This window comes from Neoarthrinium moseri, assembly GCF_022829205.1.
Source record: "Neoarthrinium moseri strain CBS 164.80 chromosome Unknown scaffold1_Wmoseri_CBS_16480, whole genome shotgun sequence".
Classification (NCBI taxonomy): Eukaryota; Fungi; Ascomycota; class Sordariomycetes; order Amphisphaeriales; family Apiosporaceae; genus Neoarthrinium; species Neoarthrinium moseri.
The window spans coordinates 1,341,201-1,359,317 of NW_026055115.1; the positions used below are offsets into that span (position 1 = coordinate 1,341,201).

Genomic DNA, 18,117 nt, shown 5'->3' on the forward strand with positions numbered 1-18,117 from the left:
ATCCATCGTTACTGCTGCTGAAACACTCGACTGATCAGCAATGGGCCAAGAGATTTTTTTTGGGACCCCTAGGAGTTTTGAGGTTACGGAGGAGGAGGCAACGAAAAATAGGGGCGTTATCGTACTAGACGACCGCCATGCCCAGGACCTCGCCGACCTCGAGCTGGCCGATGGTGCTGGGCTTGCGCAGGCCGGGCTGCAGCGGGTAGCCGGCCTCGCGCAGGCGGCGGGCGTCGACGCCGCCGTACAGGCTGACGACGTTGGCCTCGGGCCCGCTGAACAGCATGTTGGACAGCGTGCCCAGGTGCAGCGGGTGGCTGAGGCTCAGGTCGAACCCCGTGTCGGCGATGCGCTGCCGCAGCCCCGTGATGGCGTAGCCCGGCACCAGCGCGATGATGACGGCGCGCCGCACCGGCTCGGGCGGCGGCGCCCGCGCGCCATCGGGTGCCGTAGCGGCGGTCCGCCTTGTGGAGGCGAGGAAGGAGGGCGTGTAGTACAGAGAGGAGGACGATGACGACGACGGCGATAGGAAGGATGATGACGATGTCGCCTCGTTCCACGACTCCTCCTCAAAAGCCCGGATCTGCTTCGTGGCCTCGAAGCCGTCCAGCACGGGCATGACAAGGTCTGCGGTGTATGTTAGCTTCGCAAATCGTAACACAAAATTTAAGTATTTCGACACTGTCCGTTTTCTATACGCCGCGAAAACGACGGAGTTGGCACGTAGAGGAGAGGCACTCACCCATGAGGATGCATCGGTACCGCTCAGGGTTCCGCTTGTACATGTCAACGGCCTGCTGGCCGTTCTCGGCCAGCTCGTACGGCTGGCCCCATCGCTCGCAGATCTTGCTTACGATCTGTGAAAGAGTACATTGAGGTTAGCATCACGGGTATAAGTATACATTTATGAACACTCAAGAAAAAAAGCCGATGTTGGGTCTGCGACAAGTTTACCTTTCGCTGAATCGGGTTGTCATCCACGATCAGGAGCGTGTAGGCCCCGTTCGGTTCGGGTTTCGAAGGCGCCGGGAGGCGGCGGCTGGCCCTGGCGGCAGGGCGTATGGAAGAGGGCGAGGCGGTGATGAAGGCGGCGGCGGCAGCGGGGCTCGACGACGACGACGACGGCGTTGTCCGGGGGGTGTCGAGCGGTCTCAGGTACAGCGAGCCGCGAGGCAGCGGGATGGCGACGGAGGTGAAGCCGGGCGGCGGCAGCAGGCCCAGGGCAGTCAACGGGTCGAGCAGCGGGCTGGGTGGGCCGCCGCCGAGGGGCGTGGATGGGCCTTGAATGTCCGCCATGGTGATGGGGCTCGGCGGTCACATTGGAATGCAGACAAGCCAGACCTGCGGTGCTACCTGTGGCGGACGCGGGCGCCGGCGGTCATGGTTTGGTGATGGTCGGGAGATGGGCAATCGGGCAAGGGGGAGGGAGGAGAGAGGCTTTTTTTCCAGGTTGCTTTTGTGGACTGCGTTTGCAGGGCCATCCTGAAGTTATGGGCAGCGGATGGCTGGCTGGCAAGCTGGCTGGCTGGGTGGAAATGCAGGGTCCCAGTGATCAGCAGAGTCACGTCGTGTTGACGGTTTGGTGGGGTCGCCGATCTCTACGTCACGCCAACCGGACGGCAGCGGCTCTCGCACAACGCCAAAGTGGCCTGACGAGCCCAACGGGGTTGTAACCGGGGTTGTAACAGTGTGTAACGAGAGTCTCTTGGCACCATGATTCGTCAACCTCCGCCGCGGATGCAACGGCGAAAGCGGCCCACGGTTTAGATGCGATCAAGAACAAACACAGAGACAGAACGAGAAAGAGAGCCAGCGATTGTCGCCGGTGCCAGAAGATGTTTTGAACCTCGTTAGCCTCGAAGCAAAATGCTATTATCCATACAAGTCAAGCAAGCAAGTCTATCCGCCTATTTGGTTTTTGGCCGATACCAGACGCCCTATAACGCCGCGCATGCATGCCTCACTACTTCCTCGTGAATCACTGTCCCACGGGCCCCCACCCTCTTCAGGCTCAGCTGAATGGTGCCCTTCTCGCCGGCCCGCTCTATCGGGCTACGGCTGCACTCAGTACCTGAGTCCGGAAGAAGGCGCCCTTGGTCCGCTCAATCACCTGCTGGTAGACGCTGCTCGGCGGGTGGTTCATGACCACGGTGCCCTCCTTGTAGTCGATCTTGGCGTCGACGCGGGTGTCTCTGATGAGGTTGACGATCCACTTCTCGCCCTCGTCCTGGCCCAGACCCAGACGTGCACTCAAATCCTTAATGTCGATGCGGGCGTGGATCTTGCAGTAGCTTTCCGAGATCAGGTGTCTGGCTGCGTCCACGAAGGCCTCGGCAGTCGAGATCAGGAAGAAATCGGACTTGAGGATCTCCTCGGCCAGCGACAGCTGGCGCTGTGCCTCCTCGAAGTCAAAGTCGATGTAGAGAGCGCGGACAAAGTCGGTGACGGGGTCCGTGTACTCGTAGGCCTCCTGCTTGACAATGCGCACAATGTCCTTGAGCTGCTTCTGGTACTGGCCGGTGCTCCTCGTGCGGCCGCGGCCGGTGATAACGGAAGCGGCGAGATATCTCAGGATCCAGGGGCAGCTGGTCTGGATGGTGTTGATGAAGGGGGGGCTGAAGAAGAGGTCCAGCAGCTGGTCGCGCGTGGAGTCGTCGTTGAAGAGGGGGAACAAGGCCCAGTGGATGAGCCACGTCCGGTTGTTGAGCTGTGCGAGGGGGTTGTTGAACAGCTTTCCGTCGATGCTCTCCTTGACCTTCTGCAGCTCCTCGACGGCCTCCTTCCAGTTGGTGGTGAGGATCTCAGAGGCCAGCTTTCCCCAGGTGGCGGCGGCAACCTTGTCGTTGTCGGTGGACAGCACACGGAACTGGTACAGCAGCTCCGAGGCGGCGGCGTAGTTTCCGCAGCTGTACTGGAAGTTGCCAAAGTCGTAGAGCGCATTGACGTTCTCGATAGTAACCTATTGGGGGGACTGGTAAGCAAGGGTGATTTTTTTTGGAGGAAGAGATGTGCCTAGGATCTGGAATATGCCGAGATGCAAGCAGACTAGAAGCAAGCAGAAGACGAAGGCAATCGAGAGAAAAGACGTACGTCGTGCTCCTTCTTCAGGAACTCCAAGTTGGCAACCTTGTCGCTGCGCAGGTTGTTGACGACCTCCTCGCGGCCCAGCAGGTCGGTGATCTTGCTGGTCTCGTCCTCGAACTGCTCGAGGCGCGACAGGACCTTCTGGCGCTTGTCGTTGAACTCGGCGGGGGCCTCGTCCAGGCCGTCGAGCTCGGCCTTGAGGCTGCCGATGAAGTCGGTCATGTTGGTGGTCTTGAGTAGCTCATACTTGACGCGGGTGAACTCGAGGTTCTTGGCGTCATCGTCCTCGGGGACCTGGTTGGCGGCGAACTCGACCAGGGGGAAGATGAGGTGGCGGTCCAGGTGGCCCACGAGCTTGGGCAGCAGATCGTATTCGGCCATGTTGTCGCGATCGGGGTGACGAGAGATGGTCGAGATCGGGTCTGGGGGTGTGTGTGTGTATGTGTGTGTGTGGTTGAGGCTGGCTCAGGTTCGACGGCGATGGCGATGGCGATGGCGATGGCGATGGCGATGGCGGGGCAGTCACCGAATTTGCACACAATCGCTTTGCCCACGAGAAAGTTGAGGCGCGGGTTGTGGACCTCGCTCCCAGAATCAGGCCGCTGGGGGGGAGAAGGGTTGCCCGAGAATTTGCCGTGGGAACGAGTTAACTAGGGACCGCCCGTCGGCCAGTGAGTGGTTCGTTTTTTTAGTGAGCTCAGGTCCGCAGGTAAGTAAAATCCACTGTTCATAGGCCGTCGGTGCCGGATCATTAGTGGCACCGACCACAATCACTGGCTCCCATCCCTGGAACAAGACTCCTGGAACACCCCCCTGCAGCAGGTGTTCGGCTCTGTCCAGTACTAGCCCCCCCCCAGACAGCCCAGGCCAAGGCTGCAGCTCCAACTGCAAATCGGACAGGCCATTGGCGACAGGGCTCCAAAAAAGTTTCCGAAGCTCGAACGGTTCGCGACTCCAAAGCAACGGGTTCCAACAAGTTCGTTCCAGCCTGGGAAACACTGCTCCTTCGCCCGCCCAACATGTTCTCGAGGACCCTCCGGCCGCTGCGGGCAGCGAATGCCCTGCGGACCGCAACACCGACCTATCGCATGAGCCCCGTGGCCCTGCGGACCCTGACCACCGAGGCCGCCTCTGCCTCTGCCTCAGAACCGTCAACCGCGCAACAGACCCCCAGCGCCATCCCGCAGACGCCCGAAGCGCCGGCGAGGTCGCCCAGCCAATTGCCCTACTTCGTCGGCCGCAACAGGTTGAACAACTTTGGAATCTACGAGAAGAGACTGCGCGGTGGCACCATGAAGAAGACGCTGCTGAAGAAGGGAGAGGGCAACCTGCAGGCCCTAAGACACGACGTCGCCGAGGCCCTGAGTCTGCCCGCCAAGGAGGTTCGGGTGAACAATGTGACGGGCCACATCGAGATCAAGGTAGGCCACGTGAATCCCGGGATATTGTATCTTGTCTTTCCGAGGCGCACACTCTAACCCTCGTTCCAGGGACACCGAAGGGATGGCATAGCCATGTTCCTCAAGAACATGGGCTTCTAAATACGCCTTTCTCACGACACAACCATGTATTTTACTTGTATTCATGCGTCAGGCCGAATGGCGCACATACACCTATCCATGTACGATAGAGACCACCGCCAAATAACGGCATGTCGGACGACGGTAGAGATGCCCGTTTTAGAGGTCAGGTGGTGAGATATAGGGCCAAACGGCAACATCGTCGATTGGGGATGGCCGTCAAGCCGGTTATGGGCGCTTCGTATGCCAAGGGTGAGACAGCAACGGCCGTCCCACGGAAATAGGATACGACCTGACCTTGCTGGGCTCTCCTCAGTTCCGACTCTAGCTTTTCTTGGTATATAATAAGAGCATCAGAGACTCGCTTCGCCAGAAGTCTAGCATAAAAATTTGTCATATTGTACGTTGATCAGCGTCTGCGGCCCGTACTGGTGATCGCCATTGGTGTGACCAATCATGTACTGGGTGTCTGGATTTGGCCACAGGGGCAGCGCCTACCACTCTCAGGTATCAGGGTTGGACAACGACCAAGTATCGCTTGGCTTATGTAAATGATGCTGGAGGCTTCTGACTTCATGGCTTGGAGCAAGGCACGTAGCACTGCTACGACCATCTTCCGTTCTCAAATGCGTTTTCCCGGGCGACCGTGACTCAATGCGCCCATCTTTGCGCACATCCGGTCATTATACCTTCCAGGTATCGTTCTATAATTGCCATTCAAGCACCAGCCTCCAAAGGCCCATGCGCCTTCGAGTCGCGGTATCCCAACTCCTTAAGCAATCCCGATATCTCCTGTCCATCAGCATCCGCGTAGTGTCACAGCATACTGGCCCCACGTCTAGCATGTATAGCGAAACGGGTGAATGGTGCCTTCGTGTGGATTTTGTCAACCAGAACCGTGAGACCGACGCTCCCAAGTCGTATCCGCTGCTAGGCTACTTACTTGTTAGATTGAAGCCTCAGGATATACAGCAGGAGTCAGTTTACAATCTGCAGGTAAGACTTTCACGCACTTGTAGAAACAGGCTGATACGTGCTGAAATTGCGTTTCTGTTACGGTGTAATGCCCTTGGGAGCCTTAAACAACAGCTTGTCTAAGAAAAATGTATGGAATTCTGAAGATGAATATTACAAAAAGTAGGGCCTGGAATTGTACCATTTTGAAGTATTCTCTTTAATCGCGATCCCCCTTTCATTTCTCTTCTGTCTCTTGTGGTGTTCTGTGCCTCTCTATGAACTCCCATCTCCGAGACTCCCTATTGCTGCGCTATATCTCTCTGGTTTGCGCTCGTCGTCGACAAACCATGTTCATATCATGCCCACGGCGAAACGGCTTACAACGTTCTCCCAACCAGCTTGCCACCACCCTACAACACCGCACCAAGTTCCAGCAGCATCAAGCCCGTCTCCTCGAGCAGCATCGTAGTCTCGACCTCGGAACACAGCAGTGCAGCCAGTCCGGCCGTGTACTCAACCAAGCATCCCAAGTCTTCAAGCAGCACCGCGGCCTCGACGTCAACCTCGACTATCTACCCAACTCAACCCCCAAAGTCCGCGAGCAGTATTGTACCCTCAACCACAACGGTTACCCTGACCTCAAGCTCGACCTCGGCAACCATCACCTCTAACGTGAACTCTACGACCTCCACATCTACCAGCTCTACCAGCTCCGCCACCTCCGGTCCAACCGAAACTACCTCGACCAGCTCTACTGCGTCCAGTTCATCTGAAACCAACTCAACCTCCACCTCCACGACTTCGACCACCGTTGTCAGCAGTACGATGACCTCAAGCACTACCACATCCACAAGGTACAGTCTGGCCTAATTCTCTGGCGGTGATTAGCGCTTCAGGTAGCTAAAATTCAACACAGCCCTACAGCTACCAATGTTGTCCAAAATCCTGGATTCGAAGATAACGGCGGCACCACAGGACTATGTAACGTACACCACTTTGTGGCCGGGTTTGCCGATGTGTTCACCCTGGCCCTCTCTTGTACGCCTGGTTTTGTAGTTTCCCTCACGGTGGGCGTAGATAACTTTGTCGTCACTCCAGTCTGAAGAGCTGATGTACGAAGCCATTGGTGTTTTATCTAAGTTATCATATTCCGAAGGTGCATTCAGAATGATATATAATTGAGACAACCTGCGTATAACTATTAGTAATCATACGCATGATATATGTAGTAACGGGGGGCTCCAAGTTCCGTACAGAGAAGGCACCAGAGATCGTATGGCTAGTATAAGCACGCTTCTTCATGGTAATCATTCCTTTTTCATTTCCTCCCCCCTCCCTTTTCTTTCTGTCCTTGCGTCTCATGTTGACGACCTTCACCTCTACATGCATGGACATGTGTATTAGGTCATATCTCTCGTCAGTAGGCATGAGGCAGATACAAACGGGAGAGCAAACCCGAATCGTAGATAGGAACAGTATTCGGGACAACTGGCCTCTAGTCGGGAGACGGAGGCATGATACTTGGCCGTGTTCTCAGTATGCGATATCAGTGTTGAGGAGAACCTCTGGGTAAATGTAGAACAAGCTCTGCTTGCATACTGGTTGGTCAAAATCTGTTCAACTGCTTCGTCTTCCTTCCGTGATCCAATAATGCCAGTGCACTGTCCGCGCATGCTCAAGGCATAGTATCCAGTCACGTTATATCCGAAACCTGCTACCGTAAAAAGGTTGTAGACGATGTGGCTGCATTAGTGTCAAGAAAGATTATGATGGTCATACCCTCTTGATGTTGTATTGAAACTATAATTCCGTTGACTGATCATTCTGGAAACATCTGGATGCATTCTTCTTTTCCCAGTCCAACAATTTAGGAAGCAGAGATGATGCCAAATACTCAATCAACTTTAATGTATAGGGGGTCTATTCTAGAAATTGCATTTGGTCCATTTGTCTCGAAATAAAGCTTATCAGTGATACACACTTAGAGGATCATCATCTTTGCGTATCTATACTCCACCCTAGGACTCCAAGTCAAAAACCGGGCAGCGACAACGGATAAGCGGGGCGTGACTGACACCGGCTTACCGTTTCCTCGCTTGGATGCCTACTTGAGTGCACTCCATGATGAGCAAACTCAAATTAGCCTACAGGCTACGTTCGACAGAAAATTCTTTTCTTATGCAGCAGCCTGGGTTCTGTTAATTGTCAAGAAGCTGCTTGGCTCAGGTCTGTACTATAGTTTTGGGATGTCCAGCTGATGACATCATGCCGTCCGTCAACATTCTCAAGTTTGGGGTATCGTCGCCCGCCGATGTAACGCCCATCCAAGGGCTTTTGAGGGCTGGCTACGACCCGTCCCAGGTTCTCGCACTGATTGGCAAATCGGAAGGTTCATTCCCTGGCCATGACAGTGTGGTCCAGCACTAACGCGGCGCATAGGCAATGGGTGTGTCAACGACTTCTCCCGTACGCTGAGCGCGATGGTCTGGGAGCCGATGTTGCCCAAGGACTCCGTCACGGTGTTCTCCGGAGGCACAGAGGGCGTTATCAGCCCGCATGTCACCTTTCTCGTGAAGGAGCACGGGGGCGCCAATACGGGTCTGCTCGCTACCGTTGGCCGGACCCGAAAGCTGGATCCTCATGAGATCGGGACTGCCGACCACGCCCGTGAAGTTGCCGGTACGGTATCTCGGCTTGTGGAAGAACTAGAATCGTCTAAAAACGCGATACATTTAGTTTTGGTCAAGTGTCCACTCCTCACAACGAACAAGCTCCAGGAGATACGTGCCGCAGGGAAGACACCTCCAACATCAGACACGTACCAGTCCATGGCCAAGTCACGATATGCGAGTGCCGTTGGCGTGGCTGTTGCATTGGGAGAAGTGGCAGAGGGCGAAGTCGACGCTGCCATTGAGTCGGGCACCACGTGGAGCGCGGCTGCCAGTTGCAGCTCAGGGGCAGAGCTGGAAGATTGCCACATCCTAGTGTTGGCATCGTCGCCTGAGCCAGGCCGGTTGAGGGCGACATCCACATTCATGGAAGACGCCATTGACGGCAGAGCGGTTGTGGAGGCCCTGGGGGAGGTGAACCGTGACCAAGGCCAGGTCTTGCAAGTGTTTGTGAAAGCCGAGGCGGATCCGACAGGGGAGATCAGGGGTAAACGTCACACCATGAACACGGACAGCGATATCCTGAGCACTCGACATGCTAGAGCTGCAGTTGGTGGCCTTGTCGCTGGACTCACGGGTGATACTCAATTGTATGTAAGCGGTGGAGCTGAGGGACAAGGCCCACCGGGAGGAGGGAGCTTTTGCTTGGTATACACCTGCCCAGAATAATTTTGTGAGGGAGCTACAAATCTTTGAATGTCACACAGGGTACATAAGGACCTGTTCTCCTGCGCGCCTTCCTCCAGCCTCATTCGTTATTTACAGTGGTCTTTGGGTCCTCCATATCAGATTGTCTTGAGAAGTTTACGAAATCACGAAAAGCAAACAGAGTGCTTTCTCCGAGTTCTTATTACCACTGACCATACCAGTCTTCTTGATATCAAGTTTACACACTGTGGCTTGATTAAAGACGGTAGCTATAGACCCAAAAGCCACTCTTGAATCCATTTGCGAATCCAGTCAGGCTGCACGGCTGTCAGACTACGAAGCGTTGAGCTCGCAGCCAAGGTATGTTCCACAGACATTGGCTTCATCTCCACTCTGTCAGCCCACAAACCGTCTCTGTAGAAGCTTAAGAGTCTGATAGCTGGATTGACAGTTACAGAGACGGCAGGATCTTGACTGTCTTTCTCAGAAGCCTTCTGCAGTCGGTCCAGCCATAACGAGGGTGCCACAACGTCGAGCTTGCTTTCTAGATGTGTCTGGATGACATCCTGTACGGTTGGGATAAGCTTATCCCAGGCTAAGACATACGGATTGCGCAGGTTGAACACTTTAGTGCCAACAATCTCCGCCAGGTTCTCTGCAGGTCGCACTGCTAGGTCCACCAGTACATCAGACAGCATGTCCGATGGCACCCAGTCGATGTTAGAGAAAGTCCCCAAATTCTCCGGTAAGCAGCCGAGGTGCACAGAGCTAATGACAAGGCTCGGGAACCACTCTTTGGGGTTCCAAATACCAGGATACTTCACTGAGCCAGCCACCTGGCCTACGCGAACAATGCTGGTAGGGATTCTCAATTGATTGCTCGCGGCATCGCAGAGGAGCTCTGACAGGTATTTGCTTCGGGTATAGCCACTGGCATGCGGCGTATCGAAAGACGTTAAGATGGTTTCTGGCGCAGGCCCGACATCACCTGGCCGTCCAGCCATAGTACCAACCGTGGATATGAATAGGACTCTTGTTGAATGGGTCGCGGCCGCCGCGAGGGAGAAAATGTTTACCACACCGGCCAGTTGCGGTCGGAATGCTGCAAGGTTGAGATTGAAGTTGACGGGCCAGGCGTTATGGATTATGAACCCAACTCGAGTGCGCAGCCTGTCATACATGTTCTCGTCGAGCGCAAGTTTAGGGTGCGCCAGGTCTGTTTGAAGAAAAGTGACACGATCCTGAAAATCACTTGTCGCAAGCTTATGGGCAGTGAACCTGTCGACTTGAGCCGAAATTCCCCCATCTGAACCACGATTTAAGCAGTAGATATGCCCAATGCCCTTGCGTTCGAGCAACGCCTTTAGAATAAAAGTACCAAGGGCACCAGTGGAGCCTGTTAGGAGGACATCCGCGGACTGTCTCTTGGGTACATCGTTCTTTAGCACTGGGAGTTGATGAATTAGGTTAGTATACGTAGCCAGTAGTGGCTCCATAATGTCCCGGTCGGTCTGAACGTCAGAATGAGTCGAAAGGATGGCTGTCGCTAGTTGAGATACTGTAGGGTTCTGGTAGACTGTGGATAACCCAAGGTCGGGTCGACCGAATCCTCGCCGTAAGGTTCGAGTTATTTGTAGTGCCTGTAGCGAATCCATCCCCCGCTCAAAGAAGTTGGCGGAATCGTCAGGGGAAGGCCAGTGCGTAACGACAGTGACACACTCCCTAATATGCTGCGCGACAACCTCAGCATTGTCAAGTGCTTCAAATGTTATACTATCTCCCAGCTCTACCTGAACATCTTCCGTCTCCAGATATACCTTGTCAATCTCGGCTTTATATAAGGCAAGACTGGCAGCTCTTTGCAGTGTCCCTTTGCCAGCACGAATCAGAGGTCGTTCCGGGCTTGTGACGAAGATCAACGACTTCTCAACTCGCGCATGCGCGGGAGCAACTCGGTTAGCCTCCTCTACGCTGGGCCATACGCGCTCGATCAAAGAGGCCTGTTCGGCCGTGGTCAAGTTGCTATCAACAGGTTCAATGAGAAGTGCAGCTTGGAACCGCTGGGCTCCAATGACAATGACACCTCCGAGTTCGGGGTTGTTGGACACAATGTGCTGCTCCATGGAGACAGGATTCGTCTTCTCTCCGTTCAGGAAGACAATGATATCATCGGCCCGGGCCTTCCATGACCACGTATCCGGCACGGTCGGATGTGGAGCAAACAGATCCTGAGTGCGATAAGAATCTAGGTGTTCTTTGCCTCGAATAGTAAACGTTGTTTGCGTACCAGTAAGCGCCCGATCACGCCGGATTACCAGCTCATAAGTGCCATCTGCAACCTCCTCAAATGTAGCACCTGTACAAGGATGGAAGCGAATGTAGCGCCAGTCAGTTCGAGGATCCAGCTCTGTAGGTATCAATTGCTGAGGCATTCCAACCTCCGACGCCCCCCACTGGCACCGCAGCGGCATCTTGGCTGCGACAACGTCTCCTATAGCTTGCGGCAGGTCGCCTCCAATATAGACGATGAGTTCAAGATGCTTAGCGCAATAATCAAGAAGGTGAGGGTTCTGAGCCAACTCAACCACCACTGACGGCACCAATAAAGCCAAATCGGCCGGTATTCGTTGGAGAGCATCCACAAGGCCCTGTGCGGTGACGATCGCTGTAGCCGCTGGAGCGATGACCGTGTTACCGAATGGGATGGCATACAGAAGGAATTGGCCAAGACCGGCGCCCTGATCATCAAGGTTAGTTGGTTCGCTGTAAGTTTTCCTCTGTCACGTTGGACGGCCTTACATGAAACGGTGGCACTGTTACCATCACCCGCTTGCCAAGGTAAAGCTTCTCTAGTGAGGGAATCCCCTCCACGGCTCGGCTTCCAGAGGCATTCTGATGTCTCAGTACTGTCTCGTGGGTCCAGATCAACGGTTTTGGTAAGCCTGTCGATCCAGATGTATGTCTATGGTTTTTGCATTAGATATAAACGCGAAAAAAGTTTTCTAGTAGCTGCAGATCCTCACATGATCATGACAGGGTCGTGTAGGCCCTCATCCAACGTCTTTGCATATTGAAATGGAAGATACGATGATCCAAGCAGTTCTTCAATACCAGGAGCTTTCAGATGGCGTGGCCTAACGGCCTCAATGATTGCGAGTGCCGGCGACGGTATTGGCTCTGGTGTTACCAGAGTTTTACATTTGAGCGAATCAAACAATGCCTGATGGGCAGCGGGACTGTTGCGTGGTGAGGCCAGGAAAAGCTGTCGTCGATTCCGTTAGCGTGGGCAATTCCACTGCAATGTGGCGTGCACTACCGTATACCCAGCCTTGACGGCCGCTAATAACAGCGCAGAGAGCCGAACATCATTGGGGCCGACATAAGCCAACGCCTCGCCGGCTTGTCCGGGCCCGAGATTCTCCACAAGCCACCATGCCAAGCCGTTCACAACGTTGGCTAGTTGCCGGTAGGTCACGGCACGGAAGCCGGCCTCATACGATGTAGGCATTATTGGCCATAGCCCATAAACGACGTCCGGACTGTCGCAAGCCAGTTGATCAACCATGGTAGGGAGCAGATCGCGCTGCCGCCCGGTAACATTGACTGGCTCTGGGGGAAGAGTCATGGACGACATGGCCATGCGTGAGGTTTTGACAGCGTTTTCACTGTTCTGTAGATCAGATGGCGACAGCATGATGAGAATACTCTTTGCGGTGGTTTTCGACGGTGGCGAAGAGTAGAAAACCAGGCTTCGGTTGTAAGACCGATCCCCGCTCCAGTGCCTCCTGGCTGATGCGCGCACAGCGAGGGAGCAGTTATATCCAATGCCATGCAAGGGAGTCTTACCACGCCTTGTCGTGACGCCTATTGGAAGCAAACTGAGCGCAAGTGGGTCAATGAGTTTTGAATCGAAGAATGTCAGATCATCTTCATGGGCTCGTCATCTCTCCTAACGGCTATTTCGTCACCGAAAAGAGATATGAAGGAGACTAGGTTCTATTTTGGACAGCAGAAGCTCTTTCATTATCAGCGAATCGCTCTAGGAAACCTCGGGCTTTTGTCGCTTCTCTCTCAAGCGCTCGACCGCTTGCTATTGCCTGTCTCACTGCACCGCTTACGGTGCACCTCGTCGGTCGCCATTATTCCACTGGCCCGGAACTTTGTCTTGCTTAATACTTCGCCCAATGCAGCATCAACTAGGTTGAGACTGTCTCCGCTCGAATCCCCTCCTTTTTAGACATGACATAAGCCTTAACCAAGGTTATTGGTAGGGCTTACCTTCAGTCATGTTTTACGATGCTACCTTGCCACATTCCCAGGAGATCGTTAATGCAGTTTCGGGCTAATGGAATTGTTCACTATCTGTACGCCCTTCAAGTAGTCCTGAACCCAAAAATGAGGTATGACGGCAGTAGCCTGCCCGCCCTCTTCTAGAGTGCAACATGCGAAGCAAATAGCCTTTGTGGATTTAGTGAAGGCCTCAAGGTGTAATATATGCCAGATCTAGATCATCACATTCCCTGAGATAAAACAGGTTCTATCATGGAAGGTGACCGTAGTATATAGGTCCACTATAGTACTCGTAAGTCTCGACTAACATTCGCTATCTCAGGGCTGTTCAAATGCCTTAATACTGGGTATGGTACGCTATGCCAGTTGGTCGATGTTGGATTGTTTAGCTTTGCGTGATCGACTTACAAGATCGATCTAATGGGCTAGATGCTGCGTATAACCACAACCTGCATCAGCCGCACAGAGCCTTGGCAAGCATCTCAGACCGAAAGGTCTAAACAGTATCAGGCTGCATTGTTTCTTTAGGCATTGTGATTTGATCGAACATTACTATTTGTTGTGCAGTTTGCACAAAGCCCTGCCCTTGTGTAATCACTTAGGGGCTCGCTTGCATTCATGTAAGAGTATTATGAAAGAAGCCCCTCAGGAACGGGATTATCTGGTGTTATGTGTCAAAAGCGCGTGAACTGCAGCCAGCCCCCTTGCAGGTACAACTCATCGACTTGGCAATTACTCTGCACACAATCTCTAGGGTACCTGCCATCGGCTGTGTATTCACTGATGGATACTAGGACCCTGCAATGCATGGACTCCCGTCGAGTCAGGTACATTGCAGTAAGGTCATGCCGGAATGATTGGCTGTTGCTGGAGCCTCAATGAGGGGGGTACCCCAACCAGATGCTAGCATGCACTACCCACAGCCGGTTTGCCAGAACACAGTGGTTGCCTGCTAGGCTCTCGCAGACCAATATCCGGTAGCGCATTTCTTCGGAGAGTCTGAATTATCGTTGCACCTGATTCATAATAAAATGCTATCGATATTTCCGAAAGATGATGACCCACTTATGCCTCCGTAGCGAGCAGCTTGCTTGCTCAGAGTCCGGCTACGGCCTAGACAAGTTGGGGTACAGTAATGGTTCCCCAGACTCCACCGGACTAGACCCCGACACTGTGGAGAAAGCTGCGCTTGGGGGTGCTTCAACAGCCCCTGTATGGAAAATCGATGTGATGACTCTGCTCGTGAAGCTTCATCCCGCGGGATGAAGTCCGTCCCCGCTCCGATATGTCTCCACATGGAGACGAGGTTTGGTCTGGTCAGCCGATCGAGGACCCCGATGCCCCTCACGATACGTGTATGGGAACTGTCAACCACGGGCATATGGACCGTACTGAAATATCAGTTCATCCTACAACTGCCCGCACGCTTGTGGAGAGCTATCCGTTTTATTTCGCAAATCTCTGTGATTCTGTGCAATACCTGCAAAAATGTTACACCAGACTGAATATGTGCCTCAGCAATACAAGCTGAAGGAAACGCCGGAAACTGTTAACGAGCGTGTGGAAACCTCCATCTTCCTGCAATCGTTTGCGGCGAAAGAACTCACAAGACTCCCCTCCTCTTGGAGCTTTGAAGCTCTTCGAAGTAACGTTTTTCGCACAACCTTCTCGACGCCCGAGCACCCATTGCCGCCATTCCCAAGTGCGGTGCGGCCATGTCCCAAATTCGACGGCATAACGCCTTCCGTCACTGGGGGGAATGATGGGTGTTCACGTAGTATTACCCTCGGAAAGGTCAAGGTTGTGGTTGAATGGTCGGGAGCACCTTTAGTTTCTGTTTTCCTCGATGGTTCGCCGACGGCTATCCATAAAGACTTGCCTTTCCGCTCTTATGCTACCGATTCTACAGGAGTTGCTCACTACACAGCCTACAAGAAGGACACCCTTCATGTCGGCCTTGGTGAGAAAGCTGCTCCCATGGACTTGGGCGGACGTGGGTTCCTCATAACTGCCTCGGACACTTTTGGTTATGACGCATATCGTACTGATCCACTTTACAAACACATCCCCCTTCTGATCAACGTTACTTCTGAAGGCTGCATCGGGATTTTCTCGACCTCCCATGCTCGAGGAAGTTGGGCAGTAGGATCCGAGATTGATGGCATGTGGGGACACTACAAGGTGTACCGACAAGCTCATGGAGGTCTCGAGGAGTATCTCATTGTAGGGAGTACCGTTGCTGAGGTCGTCCGATCGTATGCGGAACTCGTCGGGTTTCCACTCTTGGTACCACGGTATATGATGGGCTATGTCGGTGGCGGTATGAAATACAGTATGGAAGACTCGCCACGGGCTTGCGACAGCATTTTGAACTTTATCAAGAACTGCGAAAAACACGACATGCCGTGTTCGGCTTTCCAAATGAGCTCGGGCTACACTGTAGCCGAGACTGAGCCCAAGACCAGAAACGTGATGACATGGAACCGGCACAGATTTCCTGATCCACGAGCTTTCACCAGAGAGTGCCATCAGCACGGAGTACGTCTTCTAGCCAATGTCAAGCCTTACGTTTTGGCGAATCATCCCAACTACCGGGAATTGCAGGAAAATGGGGCATTTTTCACGGATCCGGCCACCAAAGCGACCGCAGTCGCCAGACTGTGGAGTGCCGGTGGTGGTGAGAGTGGGGAAGGCAGTCATATAGACTTTACATCGGCTGCTGGATATGACTGGTGGTACAAAGGAGTCCAAGATCTCAAAAACGTAGGGATCGATGCCATGTGGAACGACAACAATGAGTATAATATGCCGAGCGATGATTGGCAATGCGCACTAGAGAAAGTTGTGGTCCCTGAAGGGTTGAGCCGTCGAGATATTGGCCTTTGGGGTCGAGCTATGAACACAGAACTCAACGGGAAGAGTTCTCATGATGCGACAGTCGAAGCTGAACCGGATGCTCGTCCTTTTGTACTTACTCGGAGTGCTACTGCCGGCACAATGAAGTACTGTGCCAGTTCATGGAGCGGTGACAATGTCACAAGCTGGGAGGGCATGAAAGGGGCCAATGCCTTAGCCCTCAACGCCGGGTTCTCTCTTCTTCAGGTACGTCTGAATACATGGCTCCGAATCCAACCTTATAGAATCTAAAGTTTGTAGTGTTATGGTCATGATATTGGCGGGTTTGAAGGCCCTCAGCCAACCCCTGAGCATCTCGTTCGATGGATTCAACTTGGAATTCATTCGCCTCGCTTTGTCATCAATTGCTACAAGACGAATCCGGACGACAACCTGATTGGCGACGTGATTGAGCCCTGGCAATACCCATCGGTAAACCCTATTATTCGAACTGCCATAAAACGACGCTACGAGCTCGTCCCCTACACATACTCACAAATGCTCAAGTCTCATCGTGAGGCTATTCCACCTCAGCGCTGGACCGGCTGGGGTTATGAATCTGACTCCAACGTCTGGTCAAAAGAAATACTCAAAGGCGACACGCAGTATTGGTTTGGTGATGCGCTACTTATAGCCGGCGTTTATGAGCCAGGAGTGAGCTCTGCAAAGGTCTACTTGCCTGGGCACGCCACGGACCCTGGGTTCCTGAATTTGTCAGCTCCACATCAGTATCTTCAATCCGGCAAGTGGCATGAGATCTCATCTACTTGGCATACTTCGATCCCGGTGTTAGCTCGTATAGGGTCTGCCATTCCCGTAGGCAAATGCATACCAACGACTTGTCGGGCGGAGAACGACCCAGAGTTCCCAAATATGGCCAAGGATGACTGGCGTGGGGTTGAGATATTCCCTCCTCCGGCTCCCCATCACCCTGGGCTGCCCAGCAACATTGATAGCGCAAAAGGTTCTTCAGGTCCCGGAAACTGGTTCACCAGTGACTGGCTAGAAGATGACGGCGTGAGCCCTGCGCACAAGGCAGACCTTTTTATGGTCAACGTCTCATACCGTGTGTCGGATAATGATATTGAAGTGAAGGTGATTTGCAAAAAGGAGGGCGACTTTGAACCGCTTTGGGCCAACGATGGTCTCACTATCATATTACCTGTTGGCGATGAAAGATCAGTCAAGGTTGCAGGCGAAAACCAGACAGCAACTCTGGAGGGGAACCGTGATGAGAAGGGCAGACGCACATGGAAGGTCGCAGTAGAGCATAGTACTTGAGTGTTCGGGCTTTACTTTACTTTATGAGATAGACTTAGACCACAACAAGGGTGACGAGTGCCTCCCTTTCGAGCGCGGAGGCCATGAATGTCGAACCATTTTGCTCCACTTTCACAAATATGTATCAAAACCTCTTGGCAGAATCAAGGCGTTCTTCTGTGCCAGTGTGGAACTTGACTAAGTAGTAGGCAAAATCCAACATTTATAGGCTTCAGTAAAACTGGCCTCTCTAGTGGTATACACAGCTGGTCATGGGTTTGATTTGGCTGAGACACATGGATTGGAGGGAACACCTTATAGTGTTCAGAGCAAAACAGTCCTATTCCAAGTCATAAGTGACATATGGATGTATGAGAACCTACCTTCATCTCTGAAGTCACCCGATACGAACCACACTTGGTCAGAGGAACATGACACGACTGCAAGGCGGATCTCCCTGTTGCTCTGAAAAAGGCCGCTCCGAAGCCGTTCAAACAATTGCGGAATATCGCGCGAAGCTAGACCGGCCATCCGGACGTGTTCAAAGCTACTGTATTGCTGTTGATTTTAACTAAGTTAGCCTGCTTACTCATGGCTAAGCTTTTCTTGCACGTGCTCGTGAGAAGGCTCTGCAGCTCTTAAAACTATTGACAGCTGACGCGAACCGCCCTCAGTCAGCTTACGCCATAGCGTCACGAGATACACTGCAGTCTCAGAGCCGGGCAGTGAGCTCAAATAGCGCGGAAGCTCCCGTCATCAATTTAAGCATTGGATAGCCGGTGTGATGGCCCCTT

At 53.3% G+C, this 18,117-nt stretch overlaps 7 protein-coding genes across 7 annotated transcripts; 4 read left to right on the forward strand and 3 right to left on the reverse strand.

The window, feature by feature from the left end:
- Positions 1-124: 124 nt before the first annotated feature.
- Positions 125-1,296, reverse strand: JN550_000421 (uncharacterized protein; the record flags this gene model as incomplete). Its single annotated transcript, XM_049315722.1, has 3 exons — positions 125-627; positions 743-857; positions 955-1,296. The coding sequence occupies 3 exons, from the start codon at positions 1,294-1,296 to the stop codon at positions 125-127; spliced, it is 960 nt and encodes a 319-aa protein (XP_049177710.1).
- Positions 1,297-2,044: 748 nt separating this feature from the next.
- JN550_000422 (uncharacterized protein) lies at positions 2,045-3,465 on the reverse strand (the record flags this gene model as incomplete). Its single annotated transcript, XM_049315732.1, has 2 exons — positions 2,045-2,959; positions 3,091-3,465. The coding sequence occupies 2 exons, from the start codon at positions 3,463-3,465 to the stop codon at positions 2,045-2,047; spliced, it is 1,290 nt and encodes a 429-aa protein (XP_049177711.1).
- A 638-nt stretch (positions 3,466-4,103) lies between these two features.
- JN550_000423 (uncharacterized protein) lies at positions 4,104-4,625 on the forward strand (the record flags this gene model as incomplete). The annotated part of the gene is made up of 2 exons (XM_049315743.1): positions 4,104-4,505; positions 4,575-4,625. 2 exons carry the CDS (start codon positions 4,104-4,106, stop codon positions 4,623-4,625), a joined length of 453 nt encoding a protein of 150 aa, XP_049177712.1.
- Positions 4,626-5,908: 1,283 nt separating this feature from the next.
- JN550_000424 (uncharacterized protein) lies at positions 5,909-6,664 on the forward strand (the record flags this gene model as incomplete). Its single annotated transcript, XM_049315754.1, has 3 exons — positions 5,909-6,165; positions 6,272-6,415; positions 6,478-6,664. 3 exons carry the CDS (start codon positions 5,909-5,911, stop codon positions 6,662-6,664), a joined length of 588 nt encoding a protein of 195 aa, XP_049177713.1.
- A 1,162-nt stretch (positions 6,665-7,826) lies between these two features.
- JN550_000425 (uncharacterized protein) lies at positions 7,827-8,899 on the forward strand (the record flags this gene model as incomplete). The annotated part of the gene is made up of 3 exons (XM_049315765.1): positions 7,827-7,950; positions 8,001-8,240; positions 8,298-8,899. The coding sequence occupies 3 exons, from the start codon at positions 7,827-7,829 to the stop codon at positions 8,897-8,899; spliced, it is 966 nt and encodes a 321-aa protein (XP_049177714.1).
- Positions 8,900-9,147: 248 nt separating this feature from the next.
- On the reverse strand, positions 9,148-12,572 carry JN550_000426 (uncharacterized protein; the record flags this gene model as incomplete). Its single annotated transcript, XM_049315777.1, has 4 exons — positions 9,148-11,616; positions 11,678-11,840; positions 11,902-12,140; positions 12,195-12,572. 4 exons carry the CDS (start codon positions 12,570-12,572, stop codon positions 9,148-9,150), a joined length of 3,249 nt encoding a protein of 1,082 aa, XP_049177715.1.
- A 2,084-nt stretch (positions 12,573-14,656) lies between these two features.
- JN550_000427 (uncharacterized protein) lies at positions 14,657-17,344 on the forward strand (the record flags this gene model as incomplete). The annotated part of the gene is made up of 2 exons (XM_049315788.1): positions 14,657-16,270; positions 16,325-17,344. The coding sequence occupies 2 exons, from the start codon at positions 14,657-14,659 to the stop codon at positions 17,342-17,344; spliced, it is 2,634 nt and encodes an 877-aa protein (XP_049177716.1).
- Positions 17,345-18,117: the final 773 nt, after the last annotated feature.